This window comes from Vicugna pacos, chromosome 23 (genome assembly GCF_048564905.1).
Source record: "Vicugna pacos chromosome 23, VicPac4, whole genome shotgun sequence".
In the NCBI taxonomy this organism is placed as follows: domain Eukaryota; kingdom Metazoa; phylum Chordata; class Mammalia; order Artiodactyla; family Camelidae; genus Vicugna; species Vicugna pacos.
In genome coordinates, this window is record NC_133009.1 from 15,885,566 (window position 1) to 15,909,125 (window position 23,560).

General features: G+C 39.6%; 1 protein-coding gene across 1 annotated transcript; it reads right to left on the bottom strand.

The window, feature by feature from the left end:
- Window positions 1-2: 2 nt before the first annotated feature.
- On the bottom strand, window positions 3-16,180 carry PRG4 (proteoglycan 4). The gene is made up of 13 exons (XM_072948535.1): window positions 16,105-16,180; window positions 13,273-13,395; window positions 11,894-12,013; window positions 9,253-9,402; window positions 8,592-8,714; window positions 6,684-7,189; window positions 4,022-6,392; window positions 3,263-3,340; window positions 2,595-2,731; window positions 2,133-2,289; window positions 1,460-1,660; window positions 870-995; window positions 3-100 (listed from the first exon to the last, which is right to left on the bottom strand). Exons 1-13 carry the CDS (start codon window positions 16,178-16,180, stop codon window positions 3-5), a joined length of 4,266 nt encoding a protein of 1,421 aa, XP_072804636.1.
- Window positions 16,181-23,560: the final 7,380 nt, after the last annotated feature.

Here is a 23,560-nt window from a genome sequence, read left to right on the forward strand (position 1 = left end):
GCCTAAGGACAGTTGTACCAGACAGTGGATAAGGTCTGCCCAGGACGAACAATAATGGCTCTTGCTGTCCTGCTAGGCACATCGAGGTTATAATATTGATCTAAATAAAAGAGAAATCATTTTTTTAATGAAAAAAGAAAACAAAACACTTGAACTTAAAAATAGTTTGTATTCATTATTATACTCAAGGACAATGTTCATTATTTTAGTATCAGAAATGTTTGTATTAATTTGAACTTTCTGACAAAAAGAAAAACAGTTGCCTTGACATTTGACCTTTTACCACCTTTTAATAAAATTAGGTTCAACTCTGCTTTTTCAAAGTAAGAATTTGAGAAAATCCGATTTAGTTTAGAAAATAATGATTCACTTGGCTTTTACTCTTTTAAAAAAATACATTCTGATGTCATTTATATAGGCAGAATAATTTTTCAGAAAAATGTCCCAGGTAATACAATTTAATTAATAAAATTAATTTCTCCGGAACTTTCTTCTGATCTTAAGGACTGTAATGATGCAAATCAATACAACTTTGTGGCAAACAAGGTCTCTGTTAAATGCCACAGATAACAGAAGTGAAATATTTTTTTCAGCAGCAGTTTTACTCAAGTAATGAGATGTTTTGCATTACAAGCTTTTATCTCATGAAGGATAGGGCCGAATTGAATTGCAATCCATTCAGTTTAATTGAAAGTAAAGCGAAAAATCTAAGTTGTCTCTTCCTCAAAACAATTAGAATAAGTGATATACTTCAAGTACTCACTTTTAGTCACCACTGAACACTTGTTGCTTTTGCTTTGATTTTATTCAAGTTTCAGAAATTAGATCACATCTTCAGAAAGCAATTAAGATTTTTCTTAATAACTTACCTTTAGAAAAGGCATAGTAATCGTAGCCATCTGGTTTTCTGACACTGGGCAGTGATATAGCTGAAGTAACCAGATTTGGAAGTCCTCTCCACAGCATGCTCACTTTAACTTCGTTATGGAGGAAACCTGTGTATGACACTTCAAAGGTGTCAGATGGAAAGGCAGTATATACTGTATTGGAAAGAGCAGCTATAAAGAGTCAGACAGACCTGGGCCTTACTCCCAGTTTGGTCACTCAGTATCTCTGTTACCATGGGTGAGTTAACAGTGATGCCTCAGCCTCCACTGGCCCTGATACTGGTGCAGACATCTACCTTCTAGACTATTTTGAGGCTTACAGATTTGCATTTAATGTTCTTGGTAAATGGTATTTATTATAACTAACAAAACTGAATAAATTACATTTCTTACACAAAAAGAAAAAGCACTGATCTTTGGTCATTCGTTGAGGCAAATGGATGTTTTCATTAATAATCTTAAAGTATGAGGGTTATTTGGTCAGTAGTCATATTTAATAAGCCTTACTCTGTAAGAAACTATGTTACATTTACTTCATATGTAAGAATTTTTAACACAGTAAAAAACATTACCTTTGTCTTGATAAGAGACTTTGATGGGTGAATGGTGAATTCGGATGGTGTGTAAAATTTGAGAAGGTCCTGTCGCACGTTCAAAGCGACGTCTCCTGACCTGTGTCATTGCTCCGTACACTGGATAATTTATAGCAGGCCTTCTTCCAGTGCACTTTTTGATGGGTTCCTGTTTATAAGTATACTGCTGAATGCTGCCACCTGTGTATGATGAATTAGAAAGTCACATGTAATATGAAAATTTATTTTAATGCCCAAAAGTGATGTAAAAGAGCTTTTTACAAAGTGGAGGAAACAAATCATGTTTTTTGTAAAGTATGTCCAGACGTTGATGGTTTTTAGTCAAAGATACTATAAAAATAATTACTAAATCTTGAAATACTTGTGAATAAAACCAACAAATTGCAGTTACACATTTAACTTTGTTTGAAAGTAAATGATGTCATCCTTTATATCAGTGTCCTGAAAACTCATGAAACTGATTTGCATGTTGAGAGATCTAATTACTTCTTACCGCCCTTAATTTTTATTTTTTAATTGAAAATGCTTGATTCTAGCCATTAAAGGTATCTTTTGACAGTAAACCCAATAATAAATGAAAATATTGAATAAAATTTTCCTGGCAAATCACTTCTTAGAAGTTTTTTAATTTTGTCAATTATATAACACATACCTCTCTTGAAAAAATACACAGATTCAGGTCTGTCCTTGTACTTAGCTATTGAGAGAGCTGCCACTATTTTTCCATGTAGTCCTCCAAATCCTTTGGAAATCAGTTTAGGATACCCTGCATCTTTTATATCATTGGTGAAACGCCAATACTGAGAATCCTGGTAATTAAAAAGAGGAAATGATGTTAACAGCTTATTTAAAAGGTTAAAAGGGGGGGGAACTCATTCTTAAATTTAAGTATAGGGAGAAAGTTTTAACCTAGTTAAGTGTTTGAATGAGTTGACTGTTAATGTTACCAAATTAAATGTTAACTTTTTATTAAATTTTAATGATAGAATTTGTGAAACTAACTCCAGAGTGTGTGAATATATGGAGACCCTTCCTAAGTGGAGGTTAAACTGATTTATGTTATCATAATAAAGAGTAACTAATGACTGATTTCTCTCAAAGATCTTTTTCTTACCTTAAAGAAGAAAGTTTTTCCTTCACAATTGCATCTAGTAAAAACAGTATCAATGGGGGAGGGAATGCCCCAAACTTCAGTAATTCTACGAGGTGGAGATGGTGGACTGAACGGATTTAGCATCCAGAAATAATGACCTAAAATTGAAAGTGAGAGATCAGCCTACAAGCTGAATGAATACAAAAACCTATCCCTGAAGAAATCAAAATGAAATCTTTTTAATACAGTTTATTGTAAAAAAAAAAAAAAGTTGAATATGTTAACAAGCATTGCCTGATGAAGTTTAGGCAGAGTCGTGAGCATTAATACAGAAGGTAGTATCCAAACATTTCTGAGAATCGATATTTCTTAAGTCTGAAATTTAGCATAATGTTTGAAATATTTTACTTTCCAGTTTCTCTTCAAAGAGCCTTCTGGCTTTGTGATTTACATTAAGTCAACAGAGTTACAACCTAATGACTTTATTTTATTACTTTAATATGTCAAATTTTGCTAACCTGAAATATTTGTATTTACCCTCAGCTTCTTATAATACGTGTAAGGTAAGTACATCAGTCAAGTTTCCCTCTAGAAATCTCAACCCAAACTTCCACCATCCCATGGCTCTGGTTTTCATAAGTACCAAGAACAAGATGAGAAGCAGAGAAAGAAATGAGTGCATAACTCACCTCGAAATGCAACTAATGTCCCATTGCGCAAAGTAGTCATTCCATCTACTGGCCTACCGTTGCATAAATTAGTCTCATCTAAAACAAATTAACAGAAATGAGGCCAATATAAAACAAAATGAGAAAAGTGTTTTTGTTCTTTTCAGATCCCCCCATTGGGCTCCATTTCCTCTGCTCACCATTTCCTAAGCTCTTGAAGGGTATAGTTTGAGGTGCATGTATATCAGAGGTGAAAATGATATATTTCATAGTTGTTTTACTTAAAGTTAGTATTACTCAAAATGTATATTTATATAAAAATAAATTATGAATTGAAATGAGTCAGGTTAACTGATCATGTAAATTAAGTAACGTATTAGATGTTTAATCTCAACATCAGATTCTGTTTTTCAGTTCTGATTGCCCTGGGGGATTGGTTTGAGAGAACATTGCAGATGTTGCTTTGCATTGTACTTTCTTTTAAGGATAGACTCCCTACGAAGTATTTTTTTTTTTACATTCTATACACTCTGCTTCTGACACAGATGCACCATACTCCTAACACTAGGCTATTACTCAATTTTCCAAATACCAAATAAACTTACTGTGATTACCTTTCTGCTTACCTACAGAGAAGATGTGAAACTGCAGAAAGTTAACAAGTTTGGGGTTCTAGATAGTTTACATCAGTAGAGTGATACTAAATCAGGGCATTCTGGTTCAGAAAGATTTAAGCTAACATTGCCAATTTTAAACATGAAAGTAACTGATTCAGTTTACCTGGAAACATGGGGCTGATGCCAATGCCTTGACTGGGTCCTCTCACTATGAAATCAGAGCCTGGAATCACTATGGGAGTTAACACAGGGGGCCTGGGAATCACGTGAGGTTTTTCTCCAGCAGCATCTGCACCTTCATTGTCTGGATTTACTTCAATTATTTCTGGTTTGGGAGTCAGGTTAGGGCTGGTGGTGCTTTGCAGCGTGGCTTCTGCTAAAGAGGTAGGGCTCGATGTAGGCTTTGCTGACGTCGTCGTCTTTGGGGGAGCTGGTGTGGTCTTCGGCTTTTTCACTCTGGGTGTTTTTGGCTTTCTGGTAGAAGTGGGCTTTCTGGGTGCTTTGGTTGGCTTTTGGGGTTTAGGGGTTGTCACTTTAGAACTAGTGGCTGTACCTTTTGGTGTAGCTGTTGTTTGTTCAGGTTTGCTCACAGCCTTTCCAGTTGTCCTTTTTGTTGCAGTCATGACTTTGGGTGCGAGAGTTGCTTTAGGAGTAATTTTGGAGGATGTCGTGGTATCTTCAGTTGCGGTAGATGTTACTTGTGTGGTTGTACTTGTTATTCTGGACTCAGTGGTCTTTTCTTCTGTTTTAGTTGCTGTCTCTGTTACAGCCTTAGGTGCGGCAGTTGTCGTTTCCGGTGTAGTTTGTATGTCTTTTGCTGTGGCCTTGTCTTTAGCTGTTGGAGTTATCTCAGGCTTGGTCACTTGAGGAGACTTGATTGTAGGTACAGTAGGCTCCTTAGGACGGTTTCCAAGAGGCTTTGGTGTGAGTTCCACTGGAAACTCAGGAGTTGATTCAGCAGGTTTCTTGGGAGTAGTAGAAGGCTCCGTGGTAGTAGGTGAAGTAGAGGCCTTTGAGGTGGTTGGAGCAGGTGTCTCAGGAGAACTTGGAGTGAGTTCCTTGGGGGTGGTGGGTGCAGGTTCCCTGGAGGTAGCAGGTGCAGGCTCCTTGGGGCTGGTAGGAGCTGGCTCCTTGGGGGTGGTGGGTGCAGGCTCATTGCGGGTGGTGGGAGCTGGCTCCTTGGTGGTGGTAGTGGAATCAGGCTTCTTAGTGGTGGTGGGAGCTGGTTCCTTGGGGGTGGCGGGAGCTGGCTCCTTGGGGGTGGTAGCTGGTTCCTTGGGGGTGGTGGGTGCAGGCTCCTTGGGGGTGGTGGGAGCTAGTTCCTTGGGGGTGGCGGGAGCTGGCTCCTTGGGGGTGGTAGCTGGTTCCTTGGGGGTGGTGGGTGCAGGCTCCTTGGGGGTGGTGGGAGCTAGTTCCTTGGGGGTGGCGGGAGCTGGCTCCTTGGGGGTGGTAGCTGGTTCCTTGGGGGTGGTGGGTGCAGGCTCCTTGGGGGTGGTGGGAGCTGGCTCCTTGGGGGTGGTGGCTGCAGGCTCCTTGGGAGTGGTGGGTGCAGGCTCCTTGGTTGTGGTGGGAGCAGGCTCCTTGGGGGTGGTGGGAGCTAGTTCCTTGGGGGTGGTGGGTGCAGGCTCCTTGGGGGTGGTGGGTGCAGGCTCCTTGGGGGTGGTGGGAGCTAGTTCCTTGGGGGTGGTGGGAGCAGGCTCCTTGGTGGTGGTGGGTGCAGGCTCCTTGGGAGTGGTGGGTGCAGGCTCCTTGGTGGTGGTGGGAGCTAGTTCCTTGGGGGTGGTGGGTGCAGGCTCCTTGGGGGTGGTGGGAGCTGGCTCCTTGGGGGTGGTGGGAGCTGGCTCCTTGGGGATGGTGGGTGCAGGCTCCTTGGGGGTGGTGGGAGCAGGCTCCTTGGTGGTGGTGGGTGCAGGCTCCTTGGGGGTGGTGGGTGCAGGCTCCTTGGGGGTGGTGGGTGCAGGCTCCTTGGGGGTGGTGGGTGCAGGCTCCTTGGGGGTGGTGGGTGCAGGCTCCTTGGTAGTGGTGGGTGCAGGCTCCTTGGTGGTGGTGGGTGCAGACTCCTTGGTGGTGGTGGGAGCTAGTTCCTTGGGGGTGGTGGGTGCAGGCTCCTTGGTGGTGGTGGGAGCTAGTTCCTTGGGGGTGGTGGGTGCAGGCTCCTTGGGGGTGGTGGGAGCTGGCTCCTTGGGGGTGGTGGCTGCAGGCTCCTTGGGAGTGGTGGGTGCAGGCTCCTTGGTTGTGGTGGGAGCAGACTCCTTGGGGGTGGTGGGTGCAGGCTCCTTGGTGGTGGTGGGAGCTAGTTCCTTGGGGGTGGTGGGTGCAGGCTCCTTGGGGGTGGTGGGTGCAGGCTCCTTGGTGGTGGTGGGAGCTAGTTCCTTGGGGGTGGTGGGTGCAGGCTCCTTGGGGGTGGTGAGAGCTGGCTCCTTGGGGGTGGTGGGTGCAGGCTCCTTGGTGGTGGTGGGTGCAGGCTCCTTGGGGGTGGGAGTTGGTTCCTTGGGAGTGGTGGGTGCAGGCTCCTTGTGGGTGGTGGGTGCAGGCTCCTTGGGAGTGGTGGGTGCAGGCTCCTTGGTGGTGGTGGGAGCTAGTTCCTTGAGGGTGGTGGGAGCTAGTTCCTTGGGGGTGGTGGGAGCAGGCTCCTTGGTGGTGGTGGGTGCAGGCTCCTTGGTGGTGGTGGGTGCAGGCTCCTTGGGAGTGGTGGGTGCAGGCTCCTTGGGAGTGGTGGGTGCATGTTCCTTGGGGGTGGTGGGAGTAAGCTCCTTGGGGGTGGTGGGAGCTGGTTGCTTGGGGGTGGTGGGAGCTGGTTGCTTGGGGGTGGTGGGTGCAGGCACCTTGGGAGTGGTGGGTGCAGGCTCCTTGGTGGTGGGTGCAGGTTCCTTGGGGGTGGTAGGTGCAGGCTCCTTGGGAGAGGTGGGAGCAGGGGATTTGGTTATAGGTTCAGCTTTGGGTTTAGATGTAGTAGAAACTTCAGGCGTGGGTGCAAAATCTTCAGTAGGTGTTTTCTCTGCACTTCGTGACTCTTTAGTCTTCTCTTTTGCACTAGGTGAGGTCTGCTTCTTTGTTGAAGAAGTCTCCTTAGTTTCAACTGTTGTCTCCTTATTGGCTATTGAAGAAGTCTCTTTGGTTGTATCAGAATTAGGTGGAAGACTGGGTTTAGTAATTGTTGGTGTTAGAGTTGTAATTTTGGGAGTTGGGGTAACTTTGTTACGTTGGGTGGTAGGAATGTCAGGAGTTGGGGTGAGCTTGAAGTCACCACTGTCCAGCCCACTTCCAGCTTCTACACCTGGTGGCTCTGGGGTAAGTTTCCTTTTAGGAGGTCTTTTCTTCTTGTCTTTTACTAGAGAGAAAATACACATCTTTTATTTTTGTACATTTTTTTCTTTAATCGTGCAATAAAGATTCCCATCCTCATCACTGATCAGCTCTGTGTCACTAAGCAAATTGCTAATGTCTAGTATAATACGTCTGTTAATTTATCATAAAATGGTGAACACTCAACATATCTTACTGGGCTATTTTAGGGGATGAATGGGACAAGGGGTGAAAAGCACAAAAACTCAACACAATTAATACTTGGAAGCAATGGCAACTTTGATATTACCAGTAATGCTAATACAACTCTTGCCCCTCACTTTCTCAACTCTTCTTATTCCTTATTGCTCAGTGCCCCTTCCTTCCTACTGGAAACCTAGTTCCAACTTCTTTTAGACTCACTGTGCCCGTTCCCGCAGAGGCCTCTGTAACTACATGCAAGGAATCTGTTCCAGTCACCCCCACGATTCCTGCTCAGCCTTCTTTCCGTACACATGACTGTTAGCTGCTTTCTTTCCTCTGCCCACCTAAACTCAGCAGTCTCAGGGGATGCAGAGAGGCGATCAGGATGCCATGGCAGCAAAAGGACCCTATTTAACAGGATTTCCCACAGCAGCTACCCCACAGGTAAACTACAGAGCCCAAGAGGCACACCAATGAGATGAGCTCCAATAAGCAAATACTTGTATTGTGTGCAAGACTCTTTGGATGTCTCAAAATTAAATATCTGGCTGTTCAGCTAGAGAGACGGCTTCAGGAGAAATAGCCACCCAGGAAATAGAGTTCTTCAAAACTCCATTATCCAAAATCCAGTATTTCCTGGAGAAAGAGAATATATTTTAGAAATTCAGGAAATAATAAAGAGAAGAACAAAAGGAATCTCTTTTCATATAGCCAGTTCTGTAGTACGTTCTCTACTACAGAAAAATCAGCCAGATATGACATATAATTTATTAGGAAAATAATGAAGAGGATCTGTAAAACATGGACAATATTGCCTTTCCCAGAGAGATGAATAAGAATTTAACGGATTAACATTTTAAAATACATAAAGAAGTATATAAACGTTTGTTAAAGAAAAGAAATTTGGGGAAGGAACAATAAAAACACAGCAGAGGAAAGAGAAGAAAGATGGTATCAGGTAGACAGGAAATGAAGTAGAAAACCATGAATAGTCATCTCTGGTGCCATCTGTGCTGCTGTAGCATCTTCTTATCCTTTGCTTTATAGAATGGTTTCTTAGCTGCTTGGCACTAATTTCCTATAGGAAATTTTCATTGGTATCTTCTAAAGTACTTTTTATGAAGTTACATACCCCCCCCAAATACTGAAATGTCCTCAAATCATTCTACCCACATGCATGACTTTTAGATAATTATTGTTAAAATGGCATTGATATAGTCATTGATCTTTATCAATGCTCAAACCTTTGGGTTTCTTCTTTAATTCTCTATTAGCAGATGAATTTTTAGAAGACTTGACTTTCCAAATAGTTGAAGAGGAAGAGGAAGAGGAGGAGGAAGACTCTTGATTTTCAGAAACAGAATGTTCTATAAATCAAATAAAAAAGTTGATCACACCAACTGTGATTTAAAGCAAAACAGAACCACCAGTCCGAATACAACAGGAAATGCTGTTTGTTGATCTACAAATGCCTATGTTCTGCTTTAGTTTTATCAGTAATATGAGTAACTGCCCTTTTAAATGTCAGTTAAAAGGCACTTGAGTTTGTCACAGACACTAGCAGTATAACTATATAACTGTCTCTCAACTTTTCCATATCTCACAGAATCAGATTATTCTGCAAAGAAAATCATTGACTTTTTTTTTTTTTTTGAACAGTAAGATTTGCTTCTTCCGATCATTTTAACCTAGACCATGCTGAGTTCGGTATAAATAAGGAGAATAAATAACTGAGCATTTATACTTTGGCTTAAACTTTGACTTAAAACAAGCAAACAGAAAGTGTGATGAGCCTTTAATGACTCAGAAGATCACCCCATTCTATGAGGAGTCTTATAAACGTAGTTCACCTTCAGGTTACTTCATCTCAGAAACTTCCTTGTGTTACACCTGTCATCTTCCTACCTTCTGTTATTTCCTCTGATTCTATAACTTTCTTAGTCTTCTTCTTGTTTGGTGATTTGGGTGAACGTTTGTTTGTTGATTTCATGGTTTGAGATGCTCCTGGAGGCGGAGGTGCAGTCTTTGAAGATGGTGGTGATGTGGGATTATGCACTGAGGCCAAGCAAGACAGGTTGGTTAACATCTTGTTCATATGCATCAGCAACTCTAACCGTGAAAGGCACGGATGAATGTGGATTCAAGAGCAGACTGGTGAAAACCACTGCAGGCAGGCTTTTAACCAACACTAATTACTCCAAACTACTTAACTCTGGGGATACATTGCTATTTAAAAAAAAAAATTGATTCTCAAATCGCTGTAAATTATGACTGTGAGCAAAGGCTCAGGAGTCAGAAGACCTAAATTCCAGTTCTAGACCTGCAAGTCTCTACCATCGTGACCTTGGGCAAACAGGCAAACCCTCTCAAATCCCTCTTTTCTCGCCTGCAAACTGAGCTGTGTCTTCCAGATAATTTCCAAAGGTAGTTGCCTACCTAAGTAATACTTGCCTCTCTGAGGTCCATCCTACGTGCCAGCCTTCTGGGAAACAAAAATAATCACTGTGTGTGGTCAACAGATACTTGTGCTCTCGACAAGAAAAATATAATGGCTCTATTTTCCTGTTTTCATATTCATTTAAAGCAAATGATACCATTTTACCTTTCATTTATTTTATTTTTTTAATTGTAAGAAATTCTATATGAATTTTTCCTCTCATAAGAATTTCACACCTTCACATTGTGCTTCCCTCAAAATTTAATTCCCTTCTCCAAGATAAACAGCTGTTAATGGTTTGATGCATATCTTTTGTGCCTTGTATCACCCCTACTCTCTGCCCCTTTTCATGTTTAGGAGAGAAGAAGACATGGAACATGTTTTGATCATTAGGAACCAGAAGAAAAGGAGAGGGACTTCTGAAAGATAAGAAAGCAGAGAATGGAGTGTCAGGGGAGGCACTCCCAGTAGAGGACAGTGGCATAAATCCTGCTGCTCTTACCAAACTTCTCAGATCTCAGCTTCTGCAATCTCTGTGAACTGACCCCTGCCCCTCTCCCTCTTTCTTCTCCCATCCCACAAAGACACAAAGTACCTCAGCTTGAGAGATAGTCCTGCCACAGTCTAGCTGGTGATCTTGAGCAAAATACCCTCTTGGACTGTTTCCCCACCCACATTCAGGGGCCCTCGATTGCTATGATTCCTTTAATTCTTGAACTATTTTGATTTTAAGATGAATAGATGCCTACAAGTGGTATCGATAGCAATCTTAAAACAACTAAGCAGTGAGTAGCAAAGATAGTTTGGTTATTATTTTTAAAAAATAAAGTACTGGAGCTCTGGCTGGTGCCTTTATTTTCAGCTGGACCCCGACTATCTCTGTGAATTCTATAAATGAAACATTACCTTTATCATTTCTTTTCTTTTTTCGTTAAGTTCTACATAAACCTTAGGTAATCCAACCCACCACTTGGTAGCATAAACTATTGTCTTTATTAACGTGTTCTCTCAATGTTTCAGCAGTCTCTAACCATATTCCCTCCCCACCCATCTTCTGCCCAAAATAAATTCTTAGTTTTTTTGTCTCACAGCCAAAACAATGATCTGAGTAATGGGTAAATCTGTGGCGCTCATGTCACGGGTCCTCCTGAAACTGCAGGAACTCTACACTCTGCGACTTTGATTACAAGGGTGTTGTCGCCATTATTTTCGGAATGCTTCCCAAGGAAAATATTGAACAGTTAAGAAAAGTTCCTCAACTATGATGATTAATAGTTTTCTGCTGTATTTCTCCATCATTTGCAAGAAGCAAAAGGTGTAGCCTTGTTTAAATAAAATGATAAGATTACACAAGCAATGGTTATTTTCACGTTTACCTCCACAGATATTCTCGTTTTAACAAATTAGGATTTAAGAACAAACATTTGGTAAGGAATCCATAATTTAAATATATTAAAAAAATTTTTTTGTAAGTCTGGAGGGTTTTATTACACTCTCAGTGTACTCCTTTAGGACCTGTCACCAGAGAAGAGGATTTTAAAATGGAACTCTCTCTTTTAATTGACCCCTTCATGCACAGACATTTAGATGGAGATGATGGAAGGGACTGTAGAGATGGGAAGGAACATACAATGGACAGTTAGCAACTCCTTGGTAGGTTTGCCTATAAATTCAGTGCTTTAAACTAACATAAATTTACTAGTTCGGAGAAGCTGAACATGTTGATCCTGTCCTTAAATATACACACTCAAACACACTGAAAGCCAAAACACAGAGAGCTCAAAGGACAGTTGACTTTGTGGGGTTAACACCATAGGATGAGACAAGAATCATCAAATGAACTGAGCTGGGTACTGTTGGTTTAACCTGAAACTGAACCACACCTGGAGGAGATTCAGCCCCCATCCTCCCTGCTGAGCCAGGGAGTGCTTCAGAAGAAGCATTCCTTCTTTAATTCATGTTGGTGAAACAAAGGTCAATACAAAATAGCTTATAAGTTAGTAAAATCAAGACCTGAGATGGATTGTGTGTGAGCCATTAGCAGTGAAGCTGAGATAGGCGCACAGATCTGGAGGTGCTGAGAGGCACCGAAGGTCCTGGGATGCTTACCTTCCTCACAAAAGGTCTCATAATCGGGGCAGCACTTGCCGTACTTCTTACAGTCTGAGTCACAGTCGCACTCCCTCCCTCTTGCAAAGCTCTCGAAGCAGCGGCCTTTACAGGAAAGCTCTACCCAGAGCAAAACAAAACATCATGGGTTATAGATTATGCAATCACGCCCGTGTATTGATACCCATTTCCCACCTTACAGCTGACTTGGGTTCCAAAAGTGTGTATCTAAGTCTTCATTTGGAATTTGGAAAACGGCTAGTTTTCCAAATGGAGACAGCCCAACTCCAGAAAGATGGTGACTTAAGGAAACTTTTCTTGTTCTTCAAGGCTCCACAAGACACTCCAATGCTGTCTGAGTCATTTCATGTATGGACAACGGAAAACTGGGAAATGTCTGAAGAGTTAAGTACCTTTTGTATGAATTCCCTCCATCCTCTCTTCCTCAAACTACTACTTTTTAAACAGGTTTTTATATATTCTAAAGATTTATATTTTGACTCAATATAAATAGGTCATTGTTTAGGCTCAAAAATCACTTCCAATGCAGAGACCATTATTATGACAAAGTGGGCGTGGTGTCAAGTTGAAAGATTTCAGCCTAATCCCATGGTATGGACTATATAAAAGAGGTCTGCTCATTTCAAAAAAAGCCTTGGTTGGATCCATGATGATTTATCAGGGCCTACTTGAAGTAATTATCTTACACAACAAATAAATTGTACAACAATCTATCAACTTCACATGCAAACTCTAAAGCATATATAACTCTGAACCACTTTTAATTATAACCTTCATAAATTAAATGTGAAATGTTTGTGTGTTAACAGCAAAATGGTCCAAAATACGTTTAAAAGTGAAATACCACTCATAATTTAAAATTCATACCCTTTGGGTTTCAACTGAAATTCATCATTAAACACTCATCATTAAACACTTTAAAGGGCCTGTTTCAGGTAATTTAGAAACATATTAATATCAAGAAGACAAATAGAAGACAAGATGATTTTTATGCCCATGAATTCTTTTGATGAAGCTATTGAAGGGGCACATTACTAAGCAATTACCTCACTGGGTAATTACTCATTACCATTTACTTAATGACTCCTGAGTCACAGTATTAAAGCAAGACATGATACTTGGCACTGATCAATAACCTTGTGCGAGTGACAGGCTTCCAGATTCCCTGACCCTCCCACAGGGGTCACAAGCTTTGACACCATCCTTAGGCACAGCACACTGCAACATTTATGCGAGGGAAGGGAAAGGCACTTCAGCACAAAGAGGTGAAATAGTGTGACAACAGCACTACAAGGGGTACAAGGGGACTCTCACAGGACACATGCTTGACAGAGGAGACACCAGCTCTCAGGACTTACCCATCGTGCAGACTTTCTTGAAGTCGGGGCAGCACTCCATGTAGTGTTGACAGTTATAATCACAGTTGCAGATGGCATCTCTAGAATACCCTTCCCCACATCTCCCTGCACAGCTTGATATATCTAAAATTATACAATACTAGCGTAAACATGGCCAAACCACTTCACAAAAAGGAAGAGATTTAATGAGGAGGATGCAGCCACTTGGTGAGGGGAGACTTGTATCAATTGGAGAAAGGTGGGAATGATGGTTAGCATTGGGTTCAGGTGATCTTTGCCTGATCTCTTAGGTACCATGATTATGCCACTTAATTATTTACTAGACTAAGAAGATAAATACATTTTTGAAAATCAGGCTAAGTAATGGCTTTGCATAAAGAGGGTGGTACTCCTGGGAGAGGGGTGACAGCTACAGCTCTCCTGATGCTGCTACTAAGATGATGACGACTAGTTGCCATTTACTGAGCATCTCCGTGCTGGGCACTCAGTCGTACGTTATCTCTAATGTTTATGAAAACGTTGCCAGAAAAGTACTAGTAGTCTCTTTTCTAGAGATAAAGTTGGAACACAGAAATTTTAATAACTTGCTCACAGGCACCCAACAAGTTAATAGTTCTGGTATATATGTATTACAGGTCAATTAAACACCTATGAACCATTCATATTGACCTCTTCCACTCTCAGAAGTGTCCTGAGTTGGATAATAAACTACATGGTCTTCTTCTGTAAACAGTCCCCCTAGAGACTGAACTCCGATACATACGATTCTAAAGCCCCGATTTTTCCCACCCGATCCCACTGCCACTCATCCCTGAGGATGTGTTTACAGCAAGCTGGTTTATGCCAGCACAAACTTCCCCAGGCTCCTCCTCCTTTCACTGATGGAGATAACTGGGTTCTTTAAATGTTGGGCAAGTCAGATGCTTATAACCACTGCGAAAGGGAGGACAATATAGATAACTCTTGAAAAGCATCTGGGCATGAATATAATGGTCATGAACAGAGTTATTCTGGGTAAAACAAAACAAAAACAAATACAACAGCATAATTATCCTTAAATATATTTTTTTAAATCATCTGAGAAACACCTTGAAAACCTCCCTGAGGGACAACCCCAGAAATGTAACAACCGAATCCATCTCTGGACTAGAAATTGGCAGGTGCAATATCCTAAATCCAAAGAGGGATGTTGAAGTACACTGGAAAAAAAAAATCTCAAAATAATGAGTCCAGGAAAGTTAAAGTCTTAATATGCAAGTAAAACAGTAAATAATAGGACAACTTTCAGAACATTTTACATACATATATGCACGGTACATACAAAAATGCGTATCATATATAGTGTATGTATACAAATACATATATTATATATAAAGAAAAAAGAACGGGGAAGAGGTTGAGAAGGCAAGAAAAGCAGACAAGACAACATCAAAAGGTTATTGTTTAAAACTAGCAGATTTCTGAAACAGGAAATCAATTATCTTTACAGGAAAAGTTTATTGCTGTAGATTTAATGGCTCTCCTATGTTTATTGATGTTAATTTTATTTATTTACTTTTTAATGGAGGTACTGGGGATTGAACCCAGGACTTCACACATGCTAAGCCTACCCTTTACCACTGAGTTATACCCCCACCCTATTGATGTTAATTTTAACAACTAATTTTAAAGTTATTTATTTAAAGGAGAGTAAAACTGCTTTAGTGAACAACCAAATTGTATTACAGAGGAGAGGCAGATTAGGAAATGTACCCAGTGTTATTGAACCTTGTAATATTATTCTGAGAGAGCAGAAGGGTTTGGAGATACCAGAGTAGTCATCATTTCTGATTAAATATGCATATTTGCCTTCATGTGTTTTCCACCTTTTCTTATCTAAGTGATTCTGAAACTATGTCCATGGCAGGCATCTATCTCATGCTCAGTTCAGGAGAATTTTAATTATTTTTCCGGAAATGTCTACATTGTAAATCTAACTTCGCCATCACAGTCATGCACCTTGATTTTTCTTCTCTCAGATTTTGTTTATCAAAGGAAAAAAAAAAGGAAAAGGAAACAAAAATCTAAAGCTTGGTGTTACTGTCATTAATCTACATTGTGATGTTAGGGACTTCTGTTAAGATCATTACACTGAGTGTACTCTCAAATCATGAGTAACAAGAACTGTTCGTCCAGGACTGACTCTGTTTTTGGAGGGCTGTGAATAGTTCAATATTATAATATAAAATGACATTCACACTTTCACAACTGGATGAATTTACATCTTATGAATAGGAACATGTAAGTTCATATCTGGATGAATAGTCCTTGTAAGAAAGGAGCACTTTCAAGATTAATAAAGTACCATTTGAAACATTGCAAATGTTCATTGTAATATGATAGACATATCTACTTGATGCCGAAAGAAGTTATTTATTACTAATTTATTTGATGTAAAAATTAGCTAAATTTCTTGGTAAACATGTAGAAAAATTTATGTTATGTAAATATTGTTCATTTCAGTTAATCTGATGATACTGTATCACTCCAGCATGGTTTTATCATGTGTCTGTATTTTTTCAAAACTTTGGGGAAAACCATAGGAATAATGAGTGCAAAAATTATTCTACAGAAAAGCTCAAAACTTCTTGAAAGTCTTCATAACACGTGAAAAAAAGTGAGAATCCAAAACGCTTATAAATACGGTACATACTCCTTACATAATGTTAAGGTTGTATTATGCATTAAACTCAAACAGATATGTTTTTGGAAATCTCTTTTGTTGTCATGAAAGTCAGAACCAAATAATTTACAACAGTTGTTAAATACAAGTATATTCAATGGGTAAGTTACCTTGAGAAGAAACTTGCTGAATCAAGAAAACAGAAGGCAGCAGCAACAAGTAAATGGGAAGTATTTTCCACTCCATGGTTGTTTTCAGGTACTGAGCCCTCTCTGAAAAGAAAAGAACAGGGTCAGAAAATTGCTCTTTAATCTCGTCACTAATTTATGCCTGTGTTACGTACACTGTTTCAGTAACTTTTAAAATGCAATTTAATGATCAAACCACCTCAGTCTTGACTTTTAAAAATAATCAGTCCTTGGGATTTCAAAATTGTAGAATAGATAAACAAGATTACACTGTATAGCACAGGGAAATATACACAAAATGTTATGATAACTCACAGAGAAAAAAAATGTGACAATGAGTGTGTATATGTCCATGAATGAATGAAAAATTGTGCTGAACACTGGAATTTGACACAACATTGTAAAATGATTATAAATCAATAAAAAATGTTAAAACAAAATAATCAGTCTTAATTCTACAGTAAATATTTGACTATTAAATTTAATCTTCTTTTCACTTTATGTGTAATTTTATTTTTATTCAATTATCCTATCTACAAAAATTCAGCCAACTATTGGATTAAATTATTTTTAAGTTCTCATCCATATCTATGAGTCCAGTACTTTCACTTAATTTTTCTTACCACACTAGATCTTTCAGTATATGTGTCTGTTACTACTTTAAAAAATGCAAATTAATTTAACATTAGTGTTTCCAAGTTTCATCCACAATGCAGCATGTACTTCATTCTTTTTATGGCTGAATTAAATTTAATCTTATACAGAAGAAATCATCAAATCACCATCTTAGTCATGTTATTGACCATTTTTCTGCTTTAAAATCCCCCCAAAACAGAAAACAGACTTATCTGAAAACACTATTCAAATTGTAGCATGTACCTACACTGCAGGATTTAAATCTTATCTTGGGGGAAAAAAAAGCATAAATAACTAGCTTCAGTAAAATTTAATTTAACAGAGTTATTTCAACTTTCCCTTAACTCTCAAAATAAATTTATGAGCTTCCAGCAGGTGGATTGCATAAATGTGATCCTTTTCAAAACTTCCCAACTACTATCCTTAAAATTCAAACCCTTTTATAAAGTATGTCCCTATCAAAGTGAAAACACATTTAATTCCAGAAAACAAGTTAACTGTGACACTTACCCGTAAAAGGAGAGATGAATTTCTCCAATGCCCTAGAAGCCTTATATATCAGTGCAAACATATCGGGATGAACTAATTAGTCCAAAGGTTAGACAAAATCAACAGTGACAACCTATGAAATCAAACTTTCCTCATTTCTTGGAAGAAGTCCCAGACGACTAGACTTGGGCAACATCTGGAAAACACTTCCATTAAGAAAAATGACTACTACAAATAAACTCAGATTTATTGGCTCAAACCCACTTCTAATTTCTAAGTGAACTGAACAAATTGTTCTGAGATGGTAAATTGCTCCAGCAGGCGTTGACTACTGCAGCAACTGAAAAATAGTCAAATGCTGGTGTCATTTCTTTCTTTTTTTCCCCCAGTTAATCCAGCAAAGAGTGATTTTGAAACTTATCTAGTGTCAGTTTGTGGCATAAGTTTTCTGAACTTATATTATTAATTTGAATGTACATTTATTTTCTGGAGTATTTTCATTTTCACTGAGCACAGAAAATATGCTTTTAATTACCTCTAGGTGGATGACACACACTGTGGATATTATAGCTTCTTTTACTATGTGAAAACCTGCTTAAAAATTGTATTGATATCTCCTCTAGCTCCTTTATTTAAACCTACCACCTTTTGGAAAAGTAAGTTTTTACTTACTAATTTAGCTTCCTAGCCACAGAGAAAACATGCGCTGTCAACCTGGCAGAGCTGGGTCTGCTAGCTCAAGGTTTTCTCCAGTTCGATTGGCAGTGTTCCTGGTCAAGTCCTATCCACCTACATAAAGCCTCGTTTATGTCCTAGCATCTCCCTGAAACCTTCAGATCCATCCAAAGCACAACCAGAATCATCACTGAATTAATTGTGCATTTGTCTCCTTTCCACCCCCACCCCTACTCCAACAGTCAGCAAATTCCCCAAGGACAACTGACACCTATGTCTTAATTCTACTCCAGCATCTAGTTCAGTGCTTCACCAAGGCTGTGTTTAATACACTCTTGTTGAACCGAACTGTGGTAACCCAGATCCTGCTGCATACTATGTGGTTACTGCTGCACTTAATTATCACGAAGAATGCCTTTAAGTTAAACATTATCATCTATAATTTACAAATAAGATGAAGAGCCACAAATGAAGAATCCGTGCCCCATCTCAGGATACATAAAGGAGTAGGGGCCAGAGCCAAGATTTGAACCCACGTCTATTTGTTTTAAGTTCCATCACGTTTCCACTGTATCCAGCTCCCTTTTGATCAAAGCTGTCACTTCAGTTACCTATAGTGCTACATTTTACTCTTTCATGTGTACATGCTGGTTTCCGAGACTGTGACCTTTGTCAGATTATAATATAAGCATCTCTTTTGTTCCCACAGTTCTTATTCTGGGCTAAATATATAATGTACAAGGACCATTTAGAGACTGCTGACCTCTGAGTAATCCCCTTTCTCTGGGACCTAGCTCCCTACCTTCACAGGTGTTTTAATTGCTTTCATACCTGCGATCTTGCCATATCACCCTCAGCTGGCAGGGTTAGGGGTAGAAACCTGGGGCCAGAATGTTTCTGTGTCCCGGAAATTTGGGATTGCGATTCAGAGATTACCAATCCGTCTCTGTAGACGTACAACACGTAAACATCTGTCCGTGGCCTGAGGAAGTCTTTCAGAATAAAGACGTGCAAACGAACGAAGTAGTGAGGCAGAGACAGAGCATCTGAGACCTTTCTAAGTCTTGCTTCCTCCTTGTCCCTGAGACCCAGGTGCCTCCTTTCTCTCTCCTTCTGTGCCAGATTCCCTCTTTGGGGTTGAAGCTGGCTAAAGATTATGCTTTCTGTTACTTAGAATCACTCATCTATGCATAGTAGATGTACAAAAGATGCTGCTGGATGAAACTGAACTGAATTCTCTTAATTCTTAGCGTTCCTGATGTCGAGAGGGGGAAGCTAGAAGCTTTGTAAGCCCTTCAGGTCAGACCTTTACAGTTTTTTCTTATCTGTTTGAAATGCTGGGAATACCAAGAATATCAGATACAGATATACATACAGACACATATTCTTAAAACAAATGTAAATTCCTTTCGGATTATGCCTTTTAGAACCAACTGTACCATTTTCCTTCTTTGGACAAGTTCATTAGAATGATGACAAATGAAATTCTTAAACTGATTTTGGGAAAAATCTGCTCTAGTAACACCTGCTAAATCCACCTTCTAGGCTTGAAAAACTGACAGGTAAAACAACACACACACACAGTTACAGCCAATAATATGAAAAAGAATGAGAAACTTCATTAAATGTTAAGTTCATGAGGTTTAAGCTGAGTTGCATAATTCTGTTGGGTAATGAGGCAGTGTGGGTAAGTGCAGGTTCTCCTTAAAGCATAGCAGCCTTTTACATTTATCTATTAAATACATCTTATGAACTGTACTCAGTGCTTGTTTCTGGGAATTTTGGGCCATTTAATCTTCCTTGTTGACCACAGAGCAATCGTTCCATTAGGTTACAGTTTCCTCCTTTGAGATTTCTTTTCTCATTAAAGGTGTTTTCTTAATGTTCACTTAAATCTCATTTAATAGGGATAAAAATTACCCCAGGAGTGATTTTTTTTTTTTTGGTATAGGGAAGACGGGGAGGGGAGTAAAGAGAGGTGGAGAGGATGTAAATTATATTTGGATCCTACATCCTCATCTTCTAGGGGTGTTTTTCACCCAGTTTCTGTGCTTGGCAGCAACACAGTGATGCTTTCAGAGAACACTCAAGTGTGTTTAGGGATATTTTCTCTGCGATAAATTATCCCAGACTGATGTGCCCTTCTCCTTGGTGTGCTCTGTCTCCATCCCTGCTGTTAGCTGTCACTTTGTCCCATAGCCAGTGTGTCTGTACCTAGTGGCTCCTCTCCACCTTTCCACACATTTGATGTGTTTCATTTTCTTCCAGCAGCAGCCTAGGAAAAACAGAAGGCTGCCTGCCAGTGGAAAACCACAGATGCAAACTTGCTCTTTATTGCCCTAATTTTGCTCGCAGTGCCAAATTAGTGTCCTCTACAAGTACAGTACCTCCTCTCCTCTCCTATGGAATAGAGACGAGGATTTGGGGACTAACTCTGTCTGCTCTGTTCATGGCATTTTCACGGGGTTGTGGCTTTTTGTCTGGATGTTGATTAGCAGTCTGACCACGAGAGTTACTGCATTTGCTTTTGGAGCTGGTGGCCATCAGATAATTACTCCTGATCTTGTCTACCTTTTTCTAGCTGCCCAGCTAGAGATTTCATTGACCAGCTCCCCTTTCTGCGTGGCCAGGTGACTGCGTTTTCCCCAGTGAAATGTGACGAGAAGGAATATGTGCAACTTCCACTCCACTTTCCTAACAGGAAATTGCTTGTTTCTTGTTCCTAGAGGTCCTCTTTGCCCCCCTTCTCCCAGAAGGCTGCATGGCGCATGTGTGTGACTTTATTGAGCCTCCCACTGATCTGATGAGATAATTAGTATACTTAAACCCATTTTACCTTTGAGATGCCTGAGACCTAGAAAGATTAAGTAAGCTGCTTAAGGTTACAAAACTAGAAAGCTAGTAAGTGGTAAAGTTAGTATTTTAACCCAGGCCTGTCGGGCTACAAAACCCATGATTTTAACCAATTCTATGACCCGTATGCTGTCATGTCCAGGGTTAATAACTGCTTTCTTTGTGCTTCTCCATAATCTTATTTGTATTCCAAAATGGCATTTCATGCTTATGATTATCCATTTTCCCACTAAGTCATAAACTTCTTAAGGTTGCAGAGTAATTACACCTTGCTCACAGCTAGCATAGTTTCTTTTCGTACATGATTGACATTCTATATCTGCTTATTGAATTTAACTCAAGTTCACTATCTTTCTTCTAATGGCTACTTTGCCATCATGTTTCTGTTTCCCAGCTGTTACCACCATAGCATTGTGATCGCTCCAGTCTGCATCACTTGGATTCCAGATGTCAAGGAAGCATGCTATTTGACAGCTCAGACAGAATCATTCCAGTATTCTTTTCCAATAGCCAATAATAACATGAGTAATTTCCACATAACTATTTAAGTGTGTGGAAGTGAGTTGGGGTGCTTTAATAACTCAGTGTGACAAATGCTTGAGATTGGGAAATTCAAAGAGTGGGAGCAAAGTCTGGGTGTGGTTGAAGGACCACACATAGGTGGGAGAGGAGGAAAGTCTCCCAAGAGACACTGTGGAGGACATTTCATTGAGTCATTCCAAAGCAGGAATGCCAGGCTCTTCAAAGGTAACAAGTGTAATGAAGTTTTGGCTGATGGTACAACATTGCACAATAATCCTTGTAAATCCCTTTGCCTGCCACAGTAGCCAATTTGTCAAGAGAATTGAGAAGCACTTGTAATTAATTGCCCCAAGAAAGCTTTTATTAAGCCTTATATGGAAAACTGAATCAGAAGCTTAAAATAAAAGTCAACATTTTTTTCCCCTCTCGATCCTTTTTGCTGATCCCTTAGGAAACCAGACACCAGAGGATCTTTACGTCTCTGGGGGCTCAATAGATTTTGGTTGAATGAATTCATGAATAAATGTCACTGCCAGTATTAGCGCTTTGTTCTGCCTCTCCTGTGGGCTGGGAAGGGGGGCCTTGCTATTTACCAGTCCCTGGGCTCTTTGTATGTGCCAGACTGCAAGAGTGAAGGGATGGAGAAGGAAGATGAAAAGAACAGTTGTTTATCCTTCTGTTTATACTCTGCTCTTTCTGCGGAGGAAACATTCATGGCAGGGACGTTGATGGAGGTCAGATTTTTATGTTCTCTCAATCCTCCTGGAAGTAGTATTGTGAGGAGCTGTGCCCTTTAGGGAGGCAAACTCAAGGTCCCGGTCATGCCCCCCCGAGTCCTGTCAGGCTTTGGCCAATGCTCCCACCAACTCCTGTCCACATTTACTGAGTAAAAATAGGTACCAGGCACTTATCAAAGAAAAACACACATAAACAAAAACAAAACAATAAAGTAGGTTTTATTATTATTCTCTTTACAAGTAAGGAAACCAAGTATAGCATTTCAGTAGCTATACTTGGAAAATGGAAGGAGCAGGTTTCCAGTCTACATTTGTCTGTCTGAAAATTATAGATTTCTTTTCATATTACATTCTAGGTTGTAACACTAAACTGCTATAAGGCCCTAAAGAAGCTTTGGGTCTTTAAAAATTGTTCCAGTTTAAAAGACAGATGTGGCTTCCTCCTTCAGAAATGGGCTGTCACCACAGATGACATCATAGATGACGAATTCAGTAGAATAAGACAAGTAAGTCTCAGCTTTTAATTTGCTTTTTAATTTAACTATAAAAATATTTTAATAAAAGAAAAACATTCATGTATCATTTTACCACCCTAATACAAGCTATTTAAACTATTTACATGTTTACATAGTCTCTTCCAGATTTTATCCCTATGCAATTAAAATTTATAAATATATTCAAAATCAAAAAAAATTATGTATATATATTTTTACCTACTGAATTAGCAAACATGTATATATTTTCTTAATCATCATGTTAATTCTTCTATAATATTTCATGTAGTTGAGGTACCATTATTTGATTTTATTGAACTATTTCTCTATAATAAGACATTTTGGGGACTATTTCATAATAAAAGTGTACGTTTAGCTATTTTCTTCTATTAAAGACAACTTGGGGGCTCTATGTATAAAATATAGGTAACTTGAACTTTTTTGTATTTTTGAGGTTAGAAGCAGCAGTCAGAGAAAGAGCCTAAGCTTCAGCTGCATAAATTTAAACTTTGAGTCCCAAAGAAAAATTTTATATTATTATGCAGCCTATAATTAACTGTTGCCCCAAAACATTTTGTAGTATATTATACAGTCTCATCTCTCTCAGTGGCCAGTGTACAATTCTAGTCTGTTTAAAAGAGATAGCCTCTCCTTGTCCTAATTTTTGCAAACTTCCTGACCCTATATACCATACTTCTTAGGGTATCTTTGTCCTTAACTCTGTCTGATTAACTATAAAAATGAGACTGCGCCTGCCTTCATAATGAAATTGAATTTAGTAAACATCAGTAGTATATCCCTATGGTTAATCTTTCTATTTCATCTTCACAATTATTATTTTAAATGATGATATTTTATTTCAATCTTAACTGTACTTTATTATTGACCTCTGTTCAAGTTGTTTCCAGTTCTTTTGCTTATGATTAATGCTGCAGTAAACTCCTTCTTTTCATGCCAGTTTGTATTGAATTTTAGCTTTAAAATATATTACTGGGAGTGGTAACATTTTTATGACTCAATAACCATTGTCAA